General features: G+C 36.0%; 1 protein-coding gene across 3 annotated transcripts in view; it reads right to left on the bottom strand.

Annotated features, from left to right (window-relative positions):
* Positions 1-24,090, bottom strand: part of BMPR1B (bone morphogenetic protein receptor type 1B) — a gene marked incomplete at both ends in the record, with an annotated part of 105,805 nt that overhangs the window by 43,281 nt on the left and 38,434 nt on the right. Inside the window, 2 exons of one of the 3 annotated variants that reach the window (XM_080797315.1) lie at positions 5-164; positions 9,422-9,579. In XM_080797315.1, coding sequence (XP_080653441.1) covers positions 5-147 — 143 coding nt within the window. Of the gene's footprint in view, positions 1-4; positions 165-9,421; positions 9,580-24,090 lie in introns of those variants that run through there. The other 2 variants (XM_080797313.1, XM_080797314.1) reach the window with 2 other exon arrangements.

The raw sequence follows: 24,090 nt of genomic DNA, 5'->3' as shown, positions 1-24,090 counted from the left end.
CAACCTGCAAATATTGTTGACTGAGTCTTCTGGACAATGGTGGTGGCATTTGCAACGCAAGATCTTTGGACGAGGGGTGGGCGCTGTACTCTCACCATCCTCTTTCTTGGTGCCCACATTTAATTTTCCTGAGCTTCGCAAAAGCATGTTATCAAGTAAATTTGCTGAAAAGAACAAAGAGTAAGAGTTTAAGTATCTGTGGGATAACCCAGCCAAAGTCTTCTACTTAAAGGAACAATGAGATTAAACAAAATATTAAGTATTCACGAGACTTAAAGATTTAAATATAAAGCAGTTATTTTAAAGATTTTGATGCTCAATATAACTCTACTTATAGAATTGTTATAATTATGTAATATATGTCTCATATAAAGTACAGAAATTCTCATAACCCTTTGTGGATAGCATCATATCCATTAAATTGTAATACTTGTATTTGATTGAGTACAATGAGCTCAACAAGCACTAGTACATAGATCATCTCTACTCTGTATGGTAACAGTATGGGTAAATATCATTCCCACTTGCAGATGAGAAAATAAAGACTCAAAGTTTAAGTGACCTGCACACAGCTAATAAATCATGAAGCCAGCACTTAAACCCAGATTTTTTGGGCCCTAAAACTGTCTTCCTACCAGTCTCTTTACTTTAGGTGTATCATATATTTTTAAGGAAATTGTTAGAAATATTCAATATGCAAAATTGGTAGGAAGATGAAAACTTAGTTATCACTAAGGTACATCAAATGATACATCTTCCCCATCAGCTTTTACCTGAAAAGTGCCTTTCTGTTATACTAGCAATGGTTGTACATCTTGAATGGAGGACAGGATACGATAGTAGATGTTATCTCTAGAGACAGATTTTCTGAGTTCATAATTAGACTTTACTATTAACCAGTTGGTTGACCTTGGTTAACTTTATAAATAATCATATTGTGCTTCACTTATCATTAAAGCAGAGATAATTATAAGCACCTACTTCGTGTCAACAGCTTAGGATGCCTATGTTACGTAGTAATACTTGATAGATGTTAGCTAGTATTATTGGAAAGATCTAATTTTTTTATGTTTTAAATAGAAAGATTTCATTCATATAGGGTGACCTATCACTGAGATGGTTTTCATACTTTCCCTCTCTACCACCACTTTTGGAAAGTAATGATGCTCACGAGGGGGACATGCATTAACTAATACCTATTATGTTCCAGACATTGTGGCAGGAGTTCTCATACATGCTACGTCACTGCATAAATTGTCAACCCAAGCAATGTTTGATTTACAATCTCTCTCACAACACATCGAGCTTGCCTATAATTAAAACAAATCTCAACAAAAATATTATCTAAAATACATTGGGTTAAAAAACAGAAAATCTAGGCCAGAGATGCAATATACTCAATAGATGCTTTATGCAGTGTGCACACATTCTTTTTTTTTTTTTAAGATTTTACTTATTTATTTGACAGACAGAGATCACAAGTAGGCAGAGAGGCAGGCAGAGGGAGAGGAGGAAACAGGCTCCCTGCTGAGCAGAGATTCCCAATGCAGGGCTCCATCCCAGGACCCTGAGATCACAACCTGAGCCGAAGGCAGAGGCTTAACCCACTGCGCCACCCAGGTGCCCCACATTCATTGCTTAAATCACAAATTAATGCCTCTAGCCACTGGTCACATCAGAGAATGGAGAAGTTTAAAAAATATATATAAATTTTCCTTTCTGCATGGTAAGCTAATTATGTAAATTCCTAGGAAGTAATAATTGAAGGGGAAAACAATAAAATGTATTAAATCCATTCACCAGAATGTCCCCAATCATTAATTCTTAATTCATTAGATTGTTCAAATTTATACAAGACATGTACCTAACTCCCTCAAAGTTTCTTAAATTTTAGTCTAGAGAAGACATGTAGATTGTCATGTGCACAGGCAGAGTTTGTTAGAGACAGAATCCCGGGCCACTTGCAGTGATTCTGATTCCATAGGTCTCAGATGAGCCAAGGAAAGTGAATGTTCAAGACCCCATGAGATTCTGAAACAGATCATGTGCAGACTCCACTTTGAGAAACCCGGGACTAGATTAAGCAAATAGTATTTATTTAATCCAACCATATAATTCATTGCAATAGATGTATGTTACCTCTATACAATAGGAGGCTCATCCTTAAATTCCAAAGTAAACATATTATATGTATCTTGTATTTAAAGCCATTTGCTACAAGTTTGCCTGCATAAACACCACAGCACTGCTTGCTATCCAAGTGGGTGTTGGTAAACCTGTATGTCACCCTGCCATGCGGGTTTCTTTCTTTCTTTTTTTTTTTAATTTATTTAATTTTTTAATTTTAATAAACATATAATGTATTTTTATCCCCAGGGGTACAGGTCTGTGAATCGCCAGGTTTACACATTTCACAGCACTCATCATAGCACATACCCTCCCCAATGTCCATTTCCCCACCACCCTCTCCCGTCCCCCCTCCCCCCAGCAACCCTCAGTCTGTTTTTTGAGATTGAGTCTTTTATGGTTTGTCTCCCTCCCAATCCCATCTTTTCATTTTTTTCTTTCCTACCTCCCCCCAAACCCCCCACCGCCTTGCATTTCCGCTTCCTCATATCAAAGAGATCATATGATAGTTGTCTTTCTCCTATTGACTTAATTCGCTAAGCATGATACCCTCTAGTTCCATCCACATCGTCGCAAATGGCAAGATTTCATGTCTTTTGATGGCTGCATAGTATTCCATTGTGTATATATACCACCTCTTCTTTATCCATTCATCTGTTGATGGACATCTAGGCTCTTTCCACAGTTTGGCTCTTGTGGACATTGCTGCTATAAACATTCGGGTACACGTGCCCCTTCGAAGGACCACGTTTGTATCTTTAGGATATATACCCAGGAGTGCAATTGCTGGGTCGTAGGGTAGCTCTCTTTTCAGTTTTTTGAGGAACCTCCACACTGTTTTCCAGAGTGGTTGCACCAGCTTGCATTCCCACCAGCAGTGTAGGAGGGTTCCCCTCTCTCCGCATCCTCGCCAGCATCTGTCATTTCTTGACTTGTTAATTTTAGCCGTTCTGACTGGTGTGAGGTGGTATCTCATTGTGGTTTTGATTTGTATTTCCCTGATGCCGAGTGATGTGGAGCATTTTTTCATGTGTCTGTTGGCCATCTGGATGTCTTCTTTGCAGAAATATCTGTTCATGTCCTCTGCCCATTTCTTGACTGGATTATTTGTTCTTTGGGTGTTGAGTTTGCTAAGCTCTTTATAGATTTTGGATGCTAGCCCTTTATCTGATATGTCGTTTGCAAATATCTTCTCCCATTCTGTCAGTTGTCTTTTGGTTTTGTTCACTGTTTCCCTGGCTGTGCAAAAGCTTTTGATCTTGATGAAATCCCAATAGTTCATTTTTGCCCTTGCTTCTGTTGCCTTTGGCGATGTTCGTAGGAAGAAGTTGCTGTGGTTGAGGTCAAAGAGGTTGCTGCCTGCATTCTCCTCAAGGATTTTGATAGATTCCTTTCTCACATTGAGGTCCTTCATCCATTTTGAGTCTATTTTCGTGTGTGGTGTAAGGAAATAGTCCAATTTCATTTTTCTGCATGTGGCTGTCCAATTTTCCCAGCACCATTTGTTGAAGAGGCTGTCTTTTTTCCATTGGATATTCTTTCCTGCTTTGTCGAAGATTAGTTGGCCATAGAGTTGAGGGTCTATTTCTGGGCTCTCTATTCTGTTCCATTGGTCTATATGTCTGTTTTTGTGCCAGTAACATACTGTCTTGATGATGACAGCTTTGTAATAGAGCTTGAAGTCTGGAATTGTGATGCCACCGACTTTGGCTTTCTTTTTCAATATTCCTTTGGCTATTCGAGGTCTTTTCTGGTTCCATATAAATTTTAGGATTATTTGTTCTATTTCTTTAAAAAAAATGGATGGGATTTTGATAGGGATTGCATTAAATGTGTAGATTGCTTTAGGTAGAACAGACATTTTCACAATATTTGTTCTTCCAATCCATGAGCATGGAATATTTTTCCATTTCTTTGTGTCTTCCTCAATTTCTTTCATGAGGACTTTATAGTTTTCTGAGTATAGATTCTTTGCCTCTTTGGTTAGATTTATTCCTAGGTATCTTATGGTTTTGGGTGCGATTGTAAATGGGACTGACTCCTCAATTTCTCTTTCTTCTGTCTTGTTGTTAGTGTAAAGAAATGCGACTGATTTCTGTGCATTGACTTTATATCCTGACACTTTACTAAATTCCTGTATAAGTTCTAGCAGTTTTGGAGTGGAGGTTTTTGGGTTTTCCACATATGTATCATATCATCTGCAAAGAGTGATAGTTTGACTTCTTTGCCAATTTGGATGCCTTTAATTTCTTTTTGTTGTCTGATTGCTGAGTCTAGGACTTCTAGTACTATGTTGAACAGCAGTGGTGATAACGGACATCCCTTCCGTGTTCCTGACCTTAGCGGAAAAGCTTTCAGTTTTTCTCCATTGAGAATGATATTTGCGGTGGGTTTTTCATAGATGGCTTTGATAATATTGAGGTATGTGCCTTCCATCCCTACACTTTGAAGAGTTTTAATCAGGAAGGGATGCTGCACTTTGTCAAATGCTTTTTCAGCATGTATTGAGAGTATCATATGGTTCTTACTCTTTCTTTTATTAATGTATTGTATCACATTGATGGATTTGCAGATGTTGAACCAACCTTGCAGCCCTGGAATAAATCCACACTTGGTCGTGGTGAATAATCCTTTTAATGTACTGTTGGATCCTATTGGCCAGTATTTTGGTGAGAATTTTCGCATCTGTGTTCATCAAGGATATTGGTGTGTAATTCTCTTTTTTGGTGGGATCCTTGTCTGGTTTGGGGATCAAGGTGATGCTGGCCTCATAGAATGAGTTTGGAAGTTTTCCTTCCATTTCTATTTTTTGGAACAGTTTCAGGAGAATAGGAATTAATTCTTCTTTAAATGTTTGGTAGAATTCCTCTGGGAAGCCGTCTGGTCCTGGACTTTTGTTTGTTTGGAGATGTTTGATGACTGTTTCAATCTCCTTACTGGTTATGGGTCTGTTCAGGTTATCTATTTCTTCCTGGTTCAGTTTTGGTAGTTTATACGTCTCTAGAAATGTATCCATTTCTTCCAGATTGTCAAATTTGTTGGCGTAGAGTTGCTCGTAGTATGTTCTTATAATTGTTTGTATTTCTTTGGTGTTGGTTGTGATCTCTCCTCTTTCATTCATGATTTTATTTATTTGCATCCTTTCTCTTTTCTTTTTGATAAGTCTGACCAGGGGCTTATCAATCTTATTAATTCTTTCAAAGAACCAGCTCCTAGTTTTGTTGATTTGTTCTATTGGTTTTTTAGTTTCTATTTCATTGATTTCTGCTCTGATCTTTATGATTTCTCTTCTCCTGCTGGGTTTAGGCTTTCTTTGTTGTTCTCTCTCCAGTTCCTTTAGGTGTAGGGTTAGGTTGTGTATTTGAGACCTTTCTTGTTTCTTGAGAAAGGCTTGCACCACTATATATTTTCCTCTCAGGACTGCCTTTGTTGTGTCCCACAGATTTTGAACTGTTGTGTTTTCATTATCATTTGTTTCCATGAATTTTTTCAATTCTTCTTTAATTTCCTGGTTGACCCATTCATTTTTTAGAAGGATGCTGTTTAGTCTCCATGTATTTGGATCCTTTCCAAATTTCCTCTTGTGATTGAGTTCTAGCTTCAGAGCATTGTGGTCTGAAAATATGCAGGGAATGATCTCAATCTTTTGGTACCGATTGAGACCTGATTTATGACCCAGGATGTGGTCTATTCTGGAGAATGTTCCATGTGCACTAGAGAAGAATGTATATTCTGTTGCTTTGGGATGGAATGTTCTGAATATATCTGTGATGTCCATCTGGTCCAGTGTGTCATTTAAGGCCTTTATTTCCTTATTGATCTTTTGCTTAGATGATCTGTCCATTTCAGTGAGGGGAGTGTTAAAGTCCCCTGCTATTATTGTATTACTGTCGATGTATTTCTTTGATTTTGTTATTAATTGGTTCATATAGTTGGCTACTCCCATGTTAGGGGCATAGATATTTAAGATTGTTAGGTCTTCTTGTTGGACAGACCCTTTGAGTATGATATAGTGTCCTTCCTCATCTCTTATTATAGTCTTTGGCTTAAAATCTAATTGACCTGATATAAGGATTGCCACTCCAGCTTTCTTCTGATGTCCATTAGCATGGTATATTGTTTTCCATCCCCTCACTTTAAATCTGGAGGTGTCTTCAGGTCTAAAATGAGTTTCTTGTAGGCAGCATATTGATGGGTTTTGTTTTTTTATCCATTCTGATACCCTGTATCTTTTGATTGGGGCACTGAGCCCATTAACATTCAGGGTAACTATTGAGAGATATGAATTTACTGCCATTGTATTGCCTGTAAGGTGACTGTTACTGTATATCGTCTCTGTTTCTTTCTGATCTACTACTTTTAGGGTCTCTCTTTGCTTAGAGGACCCCTTTCAATATTTCCTGTAGAGCTGGTTTGGTGTTTGCAAATTCTTTCAGCTTTTGTTTGTCCTGGAAGCTTTTTATCTCTCCTTCTATTTTCAATGATAGCCTAGGCGGATATAGTATTCTTGGCTGCATGTTTTTCTTGTTTAGTGCTCTGAATATATCATGCCAGTTCTTTCTGGCCTGCCAGGTCTCTGTGGATAGGTCTGCTGCCAATCTAATGTTTTTACCCTTGTATGTTACAGACTTCTTTTCCCAGGCTGCTTTCAGGATTTTCTCTTTGTCGCTCAGACTTGTAAATTTTACTATCAGGTGACGAGGTGTGGACTTATTTTTATTGATTTTGAGGGGTGTTCTTAGCATCTCCTGGATTTTGATGTTTGTTCCCTTTGCCATATTAGGGAAATTCTCTCCAATAATTGTCTCCAATATACCTTCTGCTCCCCTCTCTCTTTCTTCTTCTTCTGGAATCCCAATTATTCTAATGTTGTGTCGTCTTATGGTGTCGCTTATCTCTCAAATTCTCTCCTCGTGGTCCAGTATTTGTTTGTCTCTCTTTTGCTCAGCTTCTTTATTCTCTGTCATTTGGTCTTCTGTATCACTAATTCTTTCTTCTGCCTCATTTATCCTAGCAGTGAGAGCTTCCATTTTTGATTGCACCTCATTAATAGCTTTTTTTATTTCAACTTGGTTAGATTTTAGTTCTTTTATTTCTCCAGAAAGGGCTTTTATCTCTCTGGAGAGGGTTTCTCTAATATCTTCTATGCCTTTTTCGAGCCCGGCTAGAACCTTGAGAATCGTCATTCTGAACTCTAGATCTGTCATGTTACCAATGTCCGTATTGATTAGGTCTCCAGCCTTCGGTACGGCCTCTTGTTCTTTTTTTTGAGGTGAGTTTTTCCGCCTTGTCATTTTGTCCAGGTAAGATTTGCTTTCTCCTGCTGTGGAATTCTGCTGTTCTTTGTGACTGAAGTTGGTTTTGGATGGGTTTCTTGTTGATCTTCTGGGGGAGGGGCCTGTTGTAGTGATTCTCAAGTGTCTTTGCCGCAGGCGGAATTGCACCGCCCTTGCCAGGGGCCATGCTAAGTAATCCGCTCGGGTTTGCTTTAGGGAGCTTTTGTTCCCTGAGCGCTTTCCCTAGAGTTCCAGAGGACGGGAATGAAGATGGCGGCCTCCCAATCTCTCAGCTCAGAGGAGCCGAGAGCTTGGGGTTCCGCTCCTCAGTGCGCCCTTAGAGAAAAGCGCCCAACCGCCCCGCCTCCCTGGCTTGCGGTCGCGCCTTGAGGAAAGCAGTCAATTGCTGGAGTCTGGAGAAAAGCGGCCGGTCGCTTCCTTCTCCGTGGCCTCCAGCCGCACTCCGAGCCCACTCAGCCTGCAACCGGCACAAGGTAACCCCGGGCTGAGAGCTCAGTCCTCGGCTCTGTCGCTGTAGCCGGCTTCCCCACTCCAATACCTGCGAGCTCCGCAGCCCTCAGACACCCCCGGTCCTTCTGTGACCCCCGCGGGACCCGGGGTTATGCTGACCCCGCCTGGGTTTCCCCCTGGTTTAGCTCCTAGAGCGATGTCTCCCAGTGGAGTCGACTTTTAAAAGTCCCGATTTTGTGCTCCGTCGCTCCGCCGCTTGCCGGGAGCCGGCCCCTCCTCCCGGGGTCTATCTTCCCGTAGCTTTGGATTCACTTCTCCACAGGTTCTACCTTTCAGAAAGTGATCGATTTTCTGTTTCTAGAATTGTTGCTCTTCTTCTTTTCGATTTCCCGTTGGATTTGTAGGTGTTCACAATGGTTAGATAAGCTATCTAGCTGATCTCCTGCTACCCGATGTCGTCTCAGCCTGCTACTTCTCCGCCATCTTTCTCCCCTCCTCGGGCTTCTTTCTTTTTAAAGCTGGTTCCCAATCTTTCTAACTTTATGACCTGAGTAATCTCAAAGTAATTCCAAGTGATGAAAATAAGTTATTTAAAATTTATTACATCCTGCTTCCTTCATACCAGACCCTTTCACTTTGAAGTTTTAAAACAAAATAATTAAAATTCATTTATTATGCATATGTCTCATTAGCAAATATATATCGGGTTCCTTTCCTGTTCCAGGCACAGCCTGCCTATGTAGGATGAACTGAACATACACAGGATTTCCCATCTGGTGGGAAAAGTGATTAAATGGAATGTTTACACTGAAAGGTCTCTGTTAGAGAAAGAAACATCTTCTTAATACCGGAAATAAGATGTCTTTTAGTAAGAAATACTTTAAGAAAGGATTCATAATTTTTTTACATTTTAAATTTAATTAAAGACTGATATAAATTCTAGCTAGAAGGAAGTTCTTTGCAATATTGCTTCTAACAGCTCATGTTTATAATAGGCGACAGGTCAGAGCTCTAAAAAGAGATTCCTATGTAGTCATTAAAATGTTGGTGTGGAAATATATTTTTTGTTGGAAAGGTAGATTAAAAAGTATTTTAATTATGAATCCCACTAGAATAACAGGAAAAAAGGCTTAAAAAATGAACCTACAATATAAAAGAGATCAATAAAAACCTGGTAAGCAGAAGGAAAGCAGTTTACTGATTTAACTAAGCAAAGATGCTGACTCCTTCCAAAGGTGGAGAAAAGCCAAAAAGCAAACCAATTTTACCACTTAACTCCAAAAAGACCCCAGAATGGTACCAGAGGTGGCTTTCAGAAGTATAGTTCGGCTGCCCTCTCCTATCCCTAAAGGCTGGTAACATCGCCTCCACCCTCCCCTCCCCTGCATTCCAGCAGAAGACTGGAAGAGTAAATCTGTTATACCTTCCTTATGAGATGCCTTCCTTATGAATTCCTGTTTTACCATCAAGGTGAGGGCCTGTAGAAAACTAAGCACAGGGGAGGGCAGGGGGTACCATCTTACTGCAAACATTCAGTGACCATCTACACTGGCTGTCGACTCCTCCTGTCCTCTCCCTCTACATGGCTTCCAGAACTTGATACAGCCTGGCTTATCTCTTCTTTACTCAGGAATTTGAACAGGTCAAGAACAAACAAAATACCCAAAGACAGGGATATTAGAGATTTCTCAGTGAAACAGCCCCTCAATATTATATGACAAGATCTACCAAATGAATTAAGTTTCCAATCAGATCTTAGAGTGATCCATTCTCTTATGTACAAGCCACTAATTCAGGGTTGCTAGATATATGAAGAAAGCCTCAAACACCAAATATTGAGAACAAATCACATGCACAAAAGAAATCTACTTGGAAAAAACATACAATGGGAACAAAACTTTAAAAAACTACAATTAATACTGTCATTCTCATTAAAAAAAAATACATCAATGAATCAAGAACATGTTACTACCAAAAGGGAGTAACAAATAAGGAACTCTAAAAATAGGATTGCATAAATTAAAATCCCAATAGGTGAGTTGAGATAAAGATCAGGAAATCTCCCACAATGTAGGTCAAAACATAGAGATAGAAGAGTTTAGTAAATTAGAGCATCAATCTCAGAAATTCAAAATATGAGTAATAATATTATCTCCAGAGAGACTTGAGAAAATAGAGGGAAGGAAATCATCAAACAAATAAATTATGTACCATTCCCATAACTGAAATCATGGTTTTCTAGTTTGAAAGGATTCATAGAGTATATGAATAGACCTACATACAAAGGTCTGTTACAAAATTTTATAACATGACAGAAAAAAGGAGATCTTAAATAACATATATCTTATATATATAAAAGATAAAAACAAAAGAGATTAAAAGTAAGGGTGGCACTGAATTTTCTATAGCAAAACTGAAAAGTAGAATAAAATAGAGTAATGTCTTCAAAATTCTGAAAAGAAAGTATTTCAAATCCAGAAATCAATACTTGGGTAAATTACAAATCAAATATGATATGAAAAAAAAAAACTGAAGATTTTCAAGGTATCAAAAATTTACCTCTCATACACCTTTCTCAGGAAGCTACTGGAAGAGAGGCTCTCTCCAAATGAATGTGTAAGCAAGAAGACAGAAGAAAGGAGTTTCCGCTATGGGAGATCCAACCCAAGCGCAAGGAGAAGCATACTCTCAAGATAATGGTAAAGGTGGTTGGTAAGATGAAAACTGTGACTGGACCGAAGAAACATCAGGCCTAACTGAAGGCAGGTCCAAAAATTCTGGGAGAAGAAGTCCAAGAAGTTAAAATTAATACAATAACTCAGGTGTTTTAAATTTAAACTGATCAAGAGTTAGGAAATTAATTTGTGATGGAAATATAGGAATCTAAGGAAACAGATAACGTTTTAACTTCTAGACATATAGCATAAGGGATGGAAATATGTATATAGTGGGAGAAAGTGGTAAAGCTTCAAAAGTGCAAAGTCAAAGGTAATGCCTAAAAGTGAATAATCAAGAGATAGCCATACAATTATCTGCTTAGAGAATTGGAGAAAAAATACCAAAAGAATGAATGTAAAAAGAACAGGTGCATTCGTTACTAAACAGAAGAAGTTGGAAGGATATTTTAAGAAAAAATAAGCCAGCCTCTTTATGTTAAAACAAAAATTAGCAAGTTTTGAAATAATATATCTCATATGGTGAATCCTCTGTAGTCTGTGTTTGTCTGAAAAAAATGAAGGATTCACATATATGTGCATAGTGATGAAATGTAGGAAGATCTTAGTTCTTGTGGAAAATTTAATTACCTCTGTCAAGGACTACTGAATTCTGCATCATGAAATTTTCATATTTTACATCGTGAAATTTTTCACAGCTTGAATTCAAAAGGACCATGATTTGTGTTTCTACATCAGACTAGATCCATGGAGTAGCTCTAGATAGTAGCTGGAGCTATTTAAATGCATTTGCAAACTGCTTCTCAGTTCAAAACAAGGGAGTAATTAGTCTCATAGCCTGATGGGGAATAAAGAACATCAGTGAACAAGGAACACTCGGGCAATCAAAAAAGAAAATCCATCAAGGAAGAAGAAACTTCCCTAAATAATCTTCATTATGGGATACAGCACCAAACCAATGAGCATTGGCTTGGTAGTGACACTGAATCCACTATGGTTTACCATATTTTATGTGTTTGTATGTGTGTGTGCCTCAATCTATATTGCAAATTACCAACAATCTATTTTGAGGTATTCTGTAGAACATTCTAAGTTAACTACTTCAGTTATTAATATGGAAAGATATCTGAGTCTGCTAGCTCCAAGCAAGTTTCTGTCAATTCCTGGTCTCAAACACTAGACAAATCAGTTAAAAACCATACCTTCTTTAAAAATTATAAAGATGAGATAGTGCTGCATCATCTTTCTAAAATACTTAACACTAACATGTAGTCTGAATGTATATCATTTTACCAGAAACACACTCCTCAGGGAGAAAAAAAATTTTGCTAGCTCATAATAGAGATACTATTTCTATAAAGTGAGTTAACAGATAAGATCCTGAATAAGCATGTTAGGTTGCATTCATACAATGTAACCTGTACAAGTAAAAGTGGTGAGATGATAAAATGATTTCTCTAATTAGCATCATTAAAGAAATGAATGGTTAAATGCAAATGAGACAATTGGAGACTTCTTCACTTGCTTTTGCCAAAATAATCAAATCAAGAGAGTAATTTATGTAAAAGTCTTCAACTGCTACTTAGGAGTCAATTAATCTATATGTGTTTAACTCCCTGTGAAATGAAATTCATTATCGCATAATTAATATTTCTAGTTGTGAGATAAAATAATTGAGTGATAATTTGGAGGTTAATAGAAGACAAGGGGGAAGAGAAGCAGCAGAATGATTAAATGATTAGTAGGATGATCTTATTAGATTAATCTTAAAATCTAAGGACGCTATTAAAAAGAAAAACTATAACATCTTTTTCTTATTGAGATATAACTGACATTCAACATTATATGTTCCAGGTGGACAACACGATGATTGAACATGTGTGTATATTACAAAAGATCATCACACTAGCCCAATTAACATCTATTACCATGCATTGGCTTTTTTTCTTATGATGAGAATTTTTAAGATCTCTCTTGGCAATTTTCAAATATGCAATATGGTATTTGTCAGGTATATTGCATATTAACTGTATTACAATATTACACAGTGCCATGCTGCACATTAAATTCCCATGAATTATTTACAAGTGGAAGTTTGTACCTTTTGACTCTATTCATCCATTTCACTCATTCCCATCCCTTGCCTCTAGCAACCACCAATCTGTTTTATCAATGAGCTTGACTTCTTTGTTTTGTATTGTTTTGTAAGCCTCCCCATATAAGTGAGACCATCTGGTATTTGTCTTTCTCTGTCTTATTTCACTTAACATAATGGCCTCAAGGTCCATCCATGCTGCCACAGACGGCAAGATTTCCTTCTTTTTATGACTGAATAATATTTCAGTGTGTACTTATATACATTTTTTTATCCATTCATCCACTGAAGGACACTTAGGTTGTTTCCGTATCTTGGCTATTGTAAATAATGCAGCAATGACGATGGGGTGTATATGTCTTTTCAAGTTAAGTATTTTCATTTTTCTTTGGATAAATATCCAGAAGTGGTATCGCTGGACATATGGTAGGTTGTTGTTTTTTTTTTTAATTTTTTGAGGACGCTCCATACTGTTTTCCATAGCAGTTGCACCAATTAGACAATAGGGCCCAAGGGTTCCTTTTCCCCCACATCCTTGCCAGCATTTGTACATTGTTTGTTTCTTTGATAACAACCATTCTAACAGGTGTGATGTAAAATCTCATCTTGAGTTGCATTTCCCTGATATTAATAAAGTTGTGCATCTTTCCATGTACCTGTTTGGCATCTGTATGTCTTCTTTGGAAAAGCATCAATTCAGACCTGCTGCCCATTTTCAAATCTTTTTTTTTTTTTTTTTTTTTTTTTACTATTGAGTTGTGCAAGTTATTTATATATTCTGGATATTAATCCCTTATCAGCTATATGATCTGCAACTATTTTCTCCCACTTAGTAGGTTGCCTTTTTTATTTTGTCAATGATTTCCTATTGTGCGCAGAAGCTTTTCAGTTTGAGATATAGTACCACTTGTTTCTTTCTTTCTTTTCTTTTTTTCTTTTTCTTTTTCTTTTTTTTTTTTGCTTTAGTTGCCTTTGCTTTTGGGGTCAGATCCAAAAAATCATCACCAAGACTAATATCAAGGAGCCTATGCCTATGTTTTCTCCTAGGAGTTTTATGGTCACAGGTCTTAGGATCGAGGTTTTAATCCATTTTGAGTTAATTTTTGTGTATGGTGTAAGACTGTGGTTGAGTTTTCCCAACAACAACATTAACTGAAGAAACTGTCTTTTCCTACTTATATATTCTTGGTTCCTTTGTCCCAAGTTAATTGACCATGTATGCCGGGTTTATTTTTAAGCTTTCTGTTCTATCAATCTATGTGTCTGTTTTTATGCCAATACCATACTGTTTTGATTACTATAGTCTTATAATATATAGTTGACCCATGAAAAACACTGGTGTGAAATGTGCAGATTTTATAAGTAGGTTTTTTAGGTAAATACAGTACAGTACTGTAAATGTATTTTCTCTTATGATTTTTTTAAATGACATTTTCTTTTTTCTAGCTTACTTTAAGAATACAGTAAATAGGGCGCCTGGGTGGCTCAGTGGGTTAAAGCCTCTGCCTTCGGCTCAGGTCATGCTCCCAGGGTCCTGGGATTGAGCCCCGCATAGGGCTCTCTGCTCAGCAGGGAGCCTGTTTCCTCCTCTCTCTCTCTGCCTGCCTCTCTGCCTACTTGTGATCTCTGTCTGTCAAATAAATAAATAAAATCTTTTAAAAAAAAAGAATACAGTAAATAATATATATAGCATGCAAATATGTGTTAATCAATTGTTTATGTTTTTGGTAAGGCTTCCAGTCAACAGTAGGCTACTAGTTTAGGGAAATAAAAAGTTATAAATGAATTTTTTACTGCATGGGGGATAAACATTCCTAAAACCCACATTGTTAAAGGATCAACTATAGTTTGAAATCAGGGAGCATGATGCCTCCAGCTTTGTTCTTTCTCAGGATTGCTTTGGCTATTTGATGTCTTTCATGGCTCCATAAACATTATTTAGAATTGTATGCCACTGGAATTTTGATGGGGATTGCATTGAATCTGTAGATTGCTTTGGGTAGTATGAACACTTTAACAATATTAAATCTTAAAATTTGTGAGCATGAGCTATTTTTCCCCTTATTTGTGTCAATTCTTTCATACAATGACTTGTAGTTTTTAGTGTATAGATCTTTCATCTCCTTGGTTAAATTTATTCCTAGGTATCTTATTCTTTTTGATGCTTTTGTAAATGAGACTATTTTCTTAATTTTTTCTTTTTGATATTTCATTACCAGTGTATAGAAATGCAACAGATTACCATATATTGATTTTATATCCTGTAACTTCACTGGAATTCATTTACTAGTTCTACTGTTTTTTGGTGAAGTCCTTTGCATCCGTAAACTGTGACATCTTTACTTTTTCTTTTCCAATTTGGATCTCTTTTATTCCTTTTTCTTACAAGTGCTCTAGGATTTCCAATACTATGTTGAATAGAAGTGGTGAGAGTGGGCATCCTTGTCTTATTCCTGCTCTTAGAAGAAAGGCTAATAGCTTTTCACTACTGAATATAATGTTAACTGTGGGCTTCTTATATATGGTCTTTATTATTTTGATGTGAGTTCCCTCTATACCTTCTTTGTCAAGAGTTTTTTATTATAAACGGATGTTGATTTCTGTCAAATGTTTTTTGTGTATCTACCGTGTTGATCATATGATTTTATTCTTCATTTTTTAATGTCGTATATCACATTTATTAATTTGCAGATGTTTAGCCATCCTTGTATCCCTGGAATAAATTCCACTTAATCATGGTGAATGATCCTTTTAATGTACTGTTGTATTCAGTTTGCAAAGATTTTGCTGAGGATTTTTGCATCTGTGTTCATCAGGGATATTGGTTCACAATTTTCTTTTCGTGTGGCGTCTTTGTCTGGTTTGAGTATCATGGTACTGCAGGCCTCATAAAATGAGTTTGAATGTATTCCTTCCGCTTCTGTTTTTTGGAAGAGTTTGAGAGGAATTGGTATTAATTCTTCTTTGATTGTTTGGCAGAATTCACCAGTGAAGTTATCAAGTCCTGGACTTCTGTTTGTTGGGGGTTCTTAATTACTGATTAAGATTTTCTTAACAGCCAGTTTCCATTTGAGAAAAAGGGACAATAAGAAACTGGACTATTTTGTCAACTGTTATCATTATGAAAAGGGATTTATCTGTAAAAAGTAACTTTCATATAAAACCATATTCAATTTGTGCAAAATTAAGCCAGCCTCACAAACATAAGCCAGGCATTTTGGAACAAAAAGAAGACAGAACACATCAACTAAGGCATAAAAAGCACAATTAAATGAATATACAAAGAATAATGATTTTATAAAAGCATGAATTTAGCCAGATAATAATGATGTTGAAATAAGAATTAGAAGAAAAGACAAAGGTACATATTGATGATAATGTGTGATAAGTGTGAATATCCAGATAAACAACAGAATAGCAATCATGCAGATTTATCCCAAATATGAGATGTCTGACTAAGACAATTATCAAATTGTATTTTTTACATGTCATTATATTTATTAGATTTCTAGTATCGCTCCATTTGAAACAGGAGAAAGGGAGACTTTAAGAGATAAAAAAATTTGATTATTCAGCTCATTCAAATAATATAAGATTCTCTATTAATTAGATCTTCATTTTACTTGATTTTGTATTAAATTTTATATAAAAGATTATATTTTATATAAAAGATATATATAAATTTTATATAAAAGATTGAAAGCAATTGAAAAATAACTAACTACTAAAGAAACATTAAGTATAACTTAGTACATCATATTTTCTAAATCAACAGGTTAAATCTATATAAAAAATCTTCTAAGGAAAGCTAAATAGTTAACAGCTTCTAATTAATTGAATAGGATTTCAACAAAATTCTAATTAGTTGAATAGGATTTCAACAAAAGTGATTATTTCTTATCAATAGCTTTCCAGCCAATTGTTTTTTTTTTATATTTAGTAAGAGAATTATAAATAAACCTGACAGAAAAATGTAAGGGAAAAAATGGAAAAAGTCTGACTTCTAGAAATTTCTTAGAATACTTCACTGAGTAAATCACTCTTTGAAGCTCATTCCATTTTTCACTTTCCTTTCTCCCTCCTACTCCCTCCATCCCCCCTCCCCTGTCTCTCTAAAAACAATCTTTAACTTAGCGGTGTGAATCCAGACAGTTCAAATGCTGTCCCCCTGGCATAGCTGGTTACATTATAGTTAACACAAATAGTTAATTATGGAAATCACCCTGATAGTAAAAAACAGGCCTGTGGAAGCCAATATAAAATTAGTTTTCATTTTTTTAGAGGATGATGAGATTTTTAGGGAGCAAATGAACCACAAGATGACTCCGAGGCATATGTTTGCGCATTTGAGTGTTTTTAATGAATTGCAACTAGATTATATTTATATTCCTTATTATTTTCATACCTAGGAGATTTATAGACTTTTTAGGCAAATTAATCAAACTTCATGAAATAACCTAATGATTATCACGCAATAGTATGACTTTCGTTCAATCACAAAGTTTAAATAGGAAGTTACTTTTATTGAATATCTTGAATATCTTTACTTGGATATATGTTCTGGTTATATACGTGTTTTCAGTTATTTGTATACTTGTATATACTTAAATACTTTAAGTTTTCTGTGGCATCTCTTCTTGCATAATTTAGCAAATAACTCCTTATAACTCAGTGTTATAAAGAGTTTCTTTAAAGTATTTGTTCGGGGGGCGCCTGGGTGGCTCAGTGGGTTAAAGCCCCTGCCTTCGGCTCAGGTCATGATCTCAGGGTCCTGGGATCAAGCCCTGCATCGGGCTCTCTGCTCGACAGGGAGCCTGCTTCCCTTCCTCTCTCTCTCTGCCTTCCTCTCTGCCTACTTGTGATCTCTGTCTGTCAAATAAATAAATAAAATCTTTTAAAAAATAAAATAAAATAAAGTGTTTGTTCAGGATCAGTGGACAATTATTAGCTAGTAGCTTGGTATAAAACCTCACAATACCTAATTTTTTATCTATATGCTTAATAATTCAATTATTTTAAAAATGTTTCTATATTATTTTGTATTACTGTGTACTCTTCCTCATGAGTTTTACAGAAAAACAAAATAAGATTTTTACAAAAATTCAGGAAACACAGAACAAAAGTAAATATATAAAAAGAATTTACAACAGTACAGCTCTCCAAAAGTTAAATTTTAGCTTCCATATTCATCCATTATATCCTGAAGTATATTTTAGCTATATTTGGTTTAAACTTTTTTCTCAGTAACATTCTTATCACTTCAAAAACAGAATAAATAAAACATTTTAAGTTTTGTGACATAAAAAACTGTTTCATATGTCATAGTGAAGAGAATATCAGAATTCACTGTCACATTAAAACACAAAACAATCTATGAACAATAGAGGTCTCTAATTAAGGAAGCTTAAATTGTAATACACAACACAATAAGAACTGGATTTGACTCTTCAAAATTCCTTGAAAGACGACATAGGATTATTTTGTGCCACAGGATCTACTAGTAATCTTTCCCCTTTCTTCATTTTGTTAGGTGTTTTTTTGTTTGTTTGTTTGTTTGTTTTGTTTTTTTAGCTCTCTGAATATCTCAAAAATTAACAAAGTTTCAACTGTCATCACTGATCTACCTCATCTTCACCAGAGGGCAGGCAGGAGCAAGAAGAGAAATTGAAATTCCTATCACACAAGTTTGTACTTTAAGTATCTTGGACAAAAAGATTAATGAAGAAACATTTAAAAGTACTAAACTGGTGAGCAGTGCTTTGGGAATGATCTATCCTACTCCTATCCACGCTGTTATGATAATAAATAATGTGACTCAATGCCCATTCCCTTCTCAAACAAAACTGATTTAAACACATTGGTTAAAACAAAGGCTTATGGTACATCGGAATAAATCTTGAATCAGAGCTTAAAAACAATATTAATCTTTAAAATAACTTCTGGTGATCTCAAACAATGTGTTTAAATAACTAAATTATTTTCATCATTTAAACCTTGAATCCTTTAACTCAGTTCAGTGATTTAATTTACTGTCTAGTAAGTTTATTGAGTTAAAAGGCCCAATCTCAATTCTCATTGCCTAATCCTCTTTTATTATATGAAACCATTTTCAGATAAGTTTTCTAAGTTGTCTGCAAAAAAAATTAGAAAAAAAAACATATGAACAATGAAACCCAGTCATTAATAAAAAAAATTGGAATATGTAAATTCTTAAAAAGTAACAAAATACAAATACGACTCTGATTCAAAAATGCCAAAGCGAAATCACATATAGTTTAAGGGGAGAGTAGACTTTCTCTTATTAACTGTAATGTTACCTGTACATGAATCTTTCTCCTTCAAGAGTCTCAGAAGTCGGACAGAGAGACAAAGGTAAGATTCTGTGGTAAATTCCTGGACATGCTGGGGGGTGAGGGGTGGGAAGTGAAATGTCAGATGAGAAACCAGTACCAGGTATGGTCACCATGCAGTGGACACAGGCTTGACCAAGACAGAGGCTTAAACAGACAAAATAGTTCAAGCCCCAGCTCCACTATTCCCTTGCTCTGGGCCCTTTGCAAATCACTTCACCTTCCTTACACAAGATGCAGAGAGCACCAGCACTCACTGGTTTGCTGTGAGGACTGGAGGAGATATTCCAAGCAAAGATCTGTCATAGTTCCTTGCAAGTAGAAAGAGTGATATTAGCAATCACTGTCATTTGCTGTGCTGCTTAAGCTTACTATTCAATTTTTGTGTGTTCATTCTTCAGATTTTTCTTTCCCTGTCTCAGTTTTTTCATTCCTTTCCCCTACCCCTTCATCTTCTACATTCCTCTGTTTCCTATTTTTCTTTTTCTTCTCTCCCCAACCTCTTTTTCTCAACTCTCTATCCCTCTTCAAGTCCCCTTTCTCCTGCTTCATTTTACTTACTTTTAGTTTCTCTTTCTTTCTAGTTTCATCACTGGGAGCAAAAAGTCTATAAAATACAGAGTTTGGGGTTTAAAAAACATTGAAAATTTGTGCAAAGCCAACTAATACATTGTTTTTAATTTTTTTTCTTATTGTGCATTAATTTATTTAGCAAATAATCATTAGACCCATTCCATTCACAAAACACAATGGCCCAGAGCCCTTGAAGTGCCCCCAATAAAATAACAATCTTGCTGGTGAGACAAATCAACTACACGTGGAACATGGTGAGACAAATCAACTACATATGGAAAACCAAAAACCAGTATATGCAAACAATCAAATAGATGTCATAATGCCACGTATAATTGTCAAATATAAGTCAGTCCTAGGTAGGGGTGCACAGGATGGAAGAGGACTATGGGTGGCAGTAATGAACCAGTATCTTTTACAGAAAACAGAAGCACCAAAACCAGGGATACTGACAGGTTTTCATTTCTGCGGTTTATTGTTGACACTATTGAGTAGGTTAAGAAAACACATTAGTTTAGAAATGTTAGAGATGTGCTGGCTCTCTACAGAAACAAGGGCTTTTATCATAAAATATCTCTACATGTTTCCATTTATTGGCAATTGCATCTCTTTTCACCACACTCACACATCCACATTACCACATCACTCAGGCTCTGTAGGATAATCATGTTTTCAACATTTTACATCATAAAAGTCCTGCCAAGAGATCCCAAAACATCTGGATAAAAAGTGAACACTTCAATCATTCAAGTATTTTATTTTATGGGATGCTAGATTATGACTTGAGCAAATCATAAAAGGATTAAATATCACATAAATCTGAACAGACAACATATACATTTATATTTATTTGTTTGGTAGGTAACAAATGCAGAGCTATGAGCCTGAGTAAACACAAGTGATTATGAGTGAATACAGTTCTTTGGACATCACATGTATACCCTTTAAAGGTAAGGCAGCATCTGGCCTTTCCCTTGGGTCTTAATATGCTTTTAAATTTAGAGAAACTCAAACAACATGTTCAAATAAATTAAAAATCTTTGAAAATACTCAAAACTATAACGTGGTTAAAGTTATCTTAATGAAAGCATCAATACAAGAAGTAATGAACTTGACAAGCAAGTAACTACTATGTTTAAAAATAATTTAACATCAAACAATCTATATCCAGAAAATAGCATAATCACAACTGATAGGATGGTTTAAAAATTAAAAATTAAAAGTGTCTGTGTATTTTATCCCTGTTTAAAGCCATATTGTTGGCAAAGAAACTGAACCACAGTCCCCATGGCAGTAATGTCAGAGAGTCAACTTGGACTTGGCAGAGAACCAGGAGTTATGGTTTTATTCAGTGACTCCTACCAATGCTCTGTTCCACAGAATTCTGAGGCTAATCAAAGCCGATGTTCAACTTGCCACCACACCCAAACTTACTCCTCATAAGCAGTCCCAAGACAGCTTGACATGTAAAACTACTTGGAACATATTCCTACAGGTAAAGACAAGAAGTCACAATGAAGGCAGACAGAGCAGAAACCAAATCACCACGTTCATGCTATTCTTTTTCCCCAAAGGAAAAAAACCTGGAAAGCCTTTAGGATCTCTGAGTTTCTTATCCTTTCTGTAACCTCTAATTTGATAACTGTTAAAGGATACCTTAGTTAGGGTGCATATTGACCTAAAAATACAGACACGTCGCTATTTCAAATGTTTAACTATTTGAGGCATAAAGCATAGAGACTACATGTGTTTATATTTTTAAATCTTAACTTAGAATGCACTATTACCAACTACTCATCACCAGTAACTTAAAGGGTTTAACTCTGGTAAGACAATATGGAATGATGGTACCACCAACAAAATGTATTCAAACAAAATCTGAATACTAGAAAGCCCTCCTAGTTTTAAGGGTAAAACTGTGAAGAAACAACTGTTCACCCGCTGCAGTGTCATCTACATTGCTTCGTTTACATTTATGCTTTATGCTTCTTAACAATGTCTTCTGAGACAGATGCCAAAACTGACATGAAGTACTAAAATATCTTTGTCTTCCATTCTGAGCGTCTACTTTGCTAAAAAGAATTTATAACATTCTTGATCAAAAGTAAGCGACTTAGTAACTACACTTTCAAAACATTCATGTGTACTAATATTTAAAAGCATAATTAATACTTTGAACAGAGTTTTGGCATTTTTCAAAAACCCTGTTTGGAAGAAAGCAACCTTGGCTTTTAAAACCTACGAATTCAGAGTTACATGTCAGAGAGAACAGAAGAATTCCCAGTGTCAGAGCTATGAACAATTAAATTATACCACAAGGACTTTACACAACCCCAACACTTGATTCTAAGCATGACAGTGTTGGAAAATGTGTCAGGGTAAACACACACACACACACACACACACACACACACACACACACTCCAACATATATACAGCACAAAACACATGTAAAAGTTTCCGTAGTTAAAAGTAAGCTAAATTATAGACTCCTGGGAGGGCTAAGCTGAACTGCACTTTCCTGACATGTGATTTTTGTGCAGAAAGTTTTTGAACCCCCTAAACTGCTCTATTCCACCCTCTATGCCAAGAAAGATTAAGTTCTATCATCTTTTCTTGTGCCGAAATGGGCTTCACTGGCCTTGCAAACACTTTTTGGAGGGTAAAAACAGGCTCTAAGATATAAAGCTTCTCCCACTACTCACTTTTGATTTCTGTACGCTTGATAGATCGTTGCCAGGTTCCCTGGGATGAGACATGAGGAGGAGGCACAGAATTGCTAGGGGTTTCCACTAAAAAGACCAGCACCGTAGGCAGCACTAATCCTGCACCTGTGATGTGTTATTCCCCAGTTAAGAAATGCAGTCCAGACTGTGGTTGCCTAATACAGCTCAGCTGTTTTTTCAGTCCTCCCTTTGATTATAAACTGGCAAGAGAGATTATTCCAGTCAGGCATTGAGCTATGCTCAGGATACATGGCATATGACAGTGGAAAGGTAAAAGAGAAAGGAAACCTTAGAATCACAAAAATAAATAAAAAGAAAGAAAAGAAAAAAAGTCACTGACCACAGTGTATTATATATCATTTCCAGATGGTTAAAAGCTGCCTCTGATTATAACCAAGGCAGAAAATATAGGACGTTAAAATATCTAGAAATCTATTTTCGATATAACGCTGCTGCCACTCAGAGTGGTACTTCAATGTGCAATTCTTAAGTTTATTTTAAAATAAGCACAACTTCACCAGCTGATCAGCTATGTAAACATTTTTAAATCTTTCTTTAAAGAGGTTTATCAAACCTAAAAGTCAAACTCCTCTTACAATTTGGAACCTTTCAAAATGTTGGGAAACCTGAAAACCAAATGATTTCCATTAATTTTTTCTTTTTATTAAATCCACCATATCATCTGACTTATTAACATTTTTTATATAAAATCTGAATTTGAGACATAACTATCCTATTCATCACATATGGTTAAACCAGCATAAGATATTTATTTTACCCAGCATAAAATGACTAGCAAGTCCAAACTGATTTAAGAGACACGTGTCATTCACAAGGCTGACTACACGGCACTGTGATTTCACAGAGATGAAGAAAAAATGGCCACGATGCTCAGGAGCCATAAAATCTATTAGTGGACAGTGGAACAGAAGTTACTTTCTGTTGTGGTTGTTGTTCTTTAGTCATAAAAGGGCTGCTGACCATTCCCTCACACCAACGCCTGCACTCCATTTCCTTTTTACACTCTATACAAAACCATCTGGCCCCCAGGCTAGTATCTGTGCTGTTTTAAATAAATAATCTAAAACCTTATCCAAAAAACCAGATACCCTTTCCTAATAGCAGATGGTTAAAAAATAAAAATAAAAAATTAATTTATAGGCACAAAAAGAGATGAAGAAAATATATCCATTTCAAAAAAACCTTAAATATATACAGTAAAGAAAAGGTTTTAATGTTTTTTTTAATCAATTACATACTAATTATCTGCTAAGGCAAGCAGTTTACAAAAAAATATTAGAAAAACTCTCCATGATATATGTTAAGAACAATAGAGAAAAAAAAAATTCCCGTGACTATAAAAACATTCTAATCAGAATTTGACAAGTTGTATGACTTATATCTGGATTTTGGGGTTAGAGATAATACTACATTTAGGGTTCCCAGTAACACTCTCAGACCAACTGAAGGAGGACCAAAATTTAGGTGGTAGGCCACAATATGTTCTATTCACCTTCTCCTGACTATTCCCATAATCCAGTTTGGGCATCTGAATTAAAACAAGATGGCTGAATTGTCTCCTGGGTACGTATATGACTAGCAACATACAGACTTTTGATATTTTAAGACGAAAAATTTTTTCCTGTGAATTAATTGGCCATTAAAATAAGGCTGAGATTTTGAACCACATCTGCTCAGCTTTGATTTTTAGGAATAAGTTTGCCAAAGGACAAGCTTGTTGACTTTTGGGCAGAAACACTGAGGAAAGATCTAAACTGAGGCTATGTTATTATAATG

This window comes from Martes martes, assembly GCF_963455335.1.
Source record: "Martes martes genome assembly, chromosome: 2".
In the NCBI taxonomy this organism is placed as follows: Eukaryota; Metazoa; Chordata; class Mammalia; order Carnivora; family Mustelidae; genus Martes; species Martes martes.
This window is presented reverse-complemented; position numbering and strand designations above follow the sequence as displayed.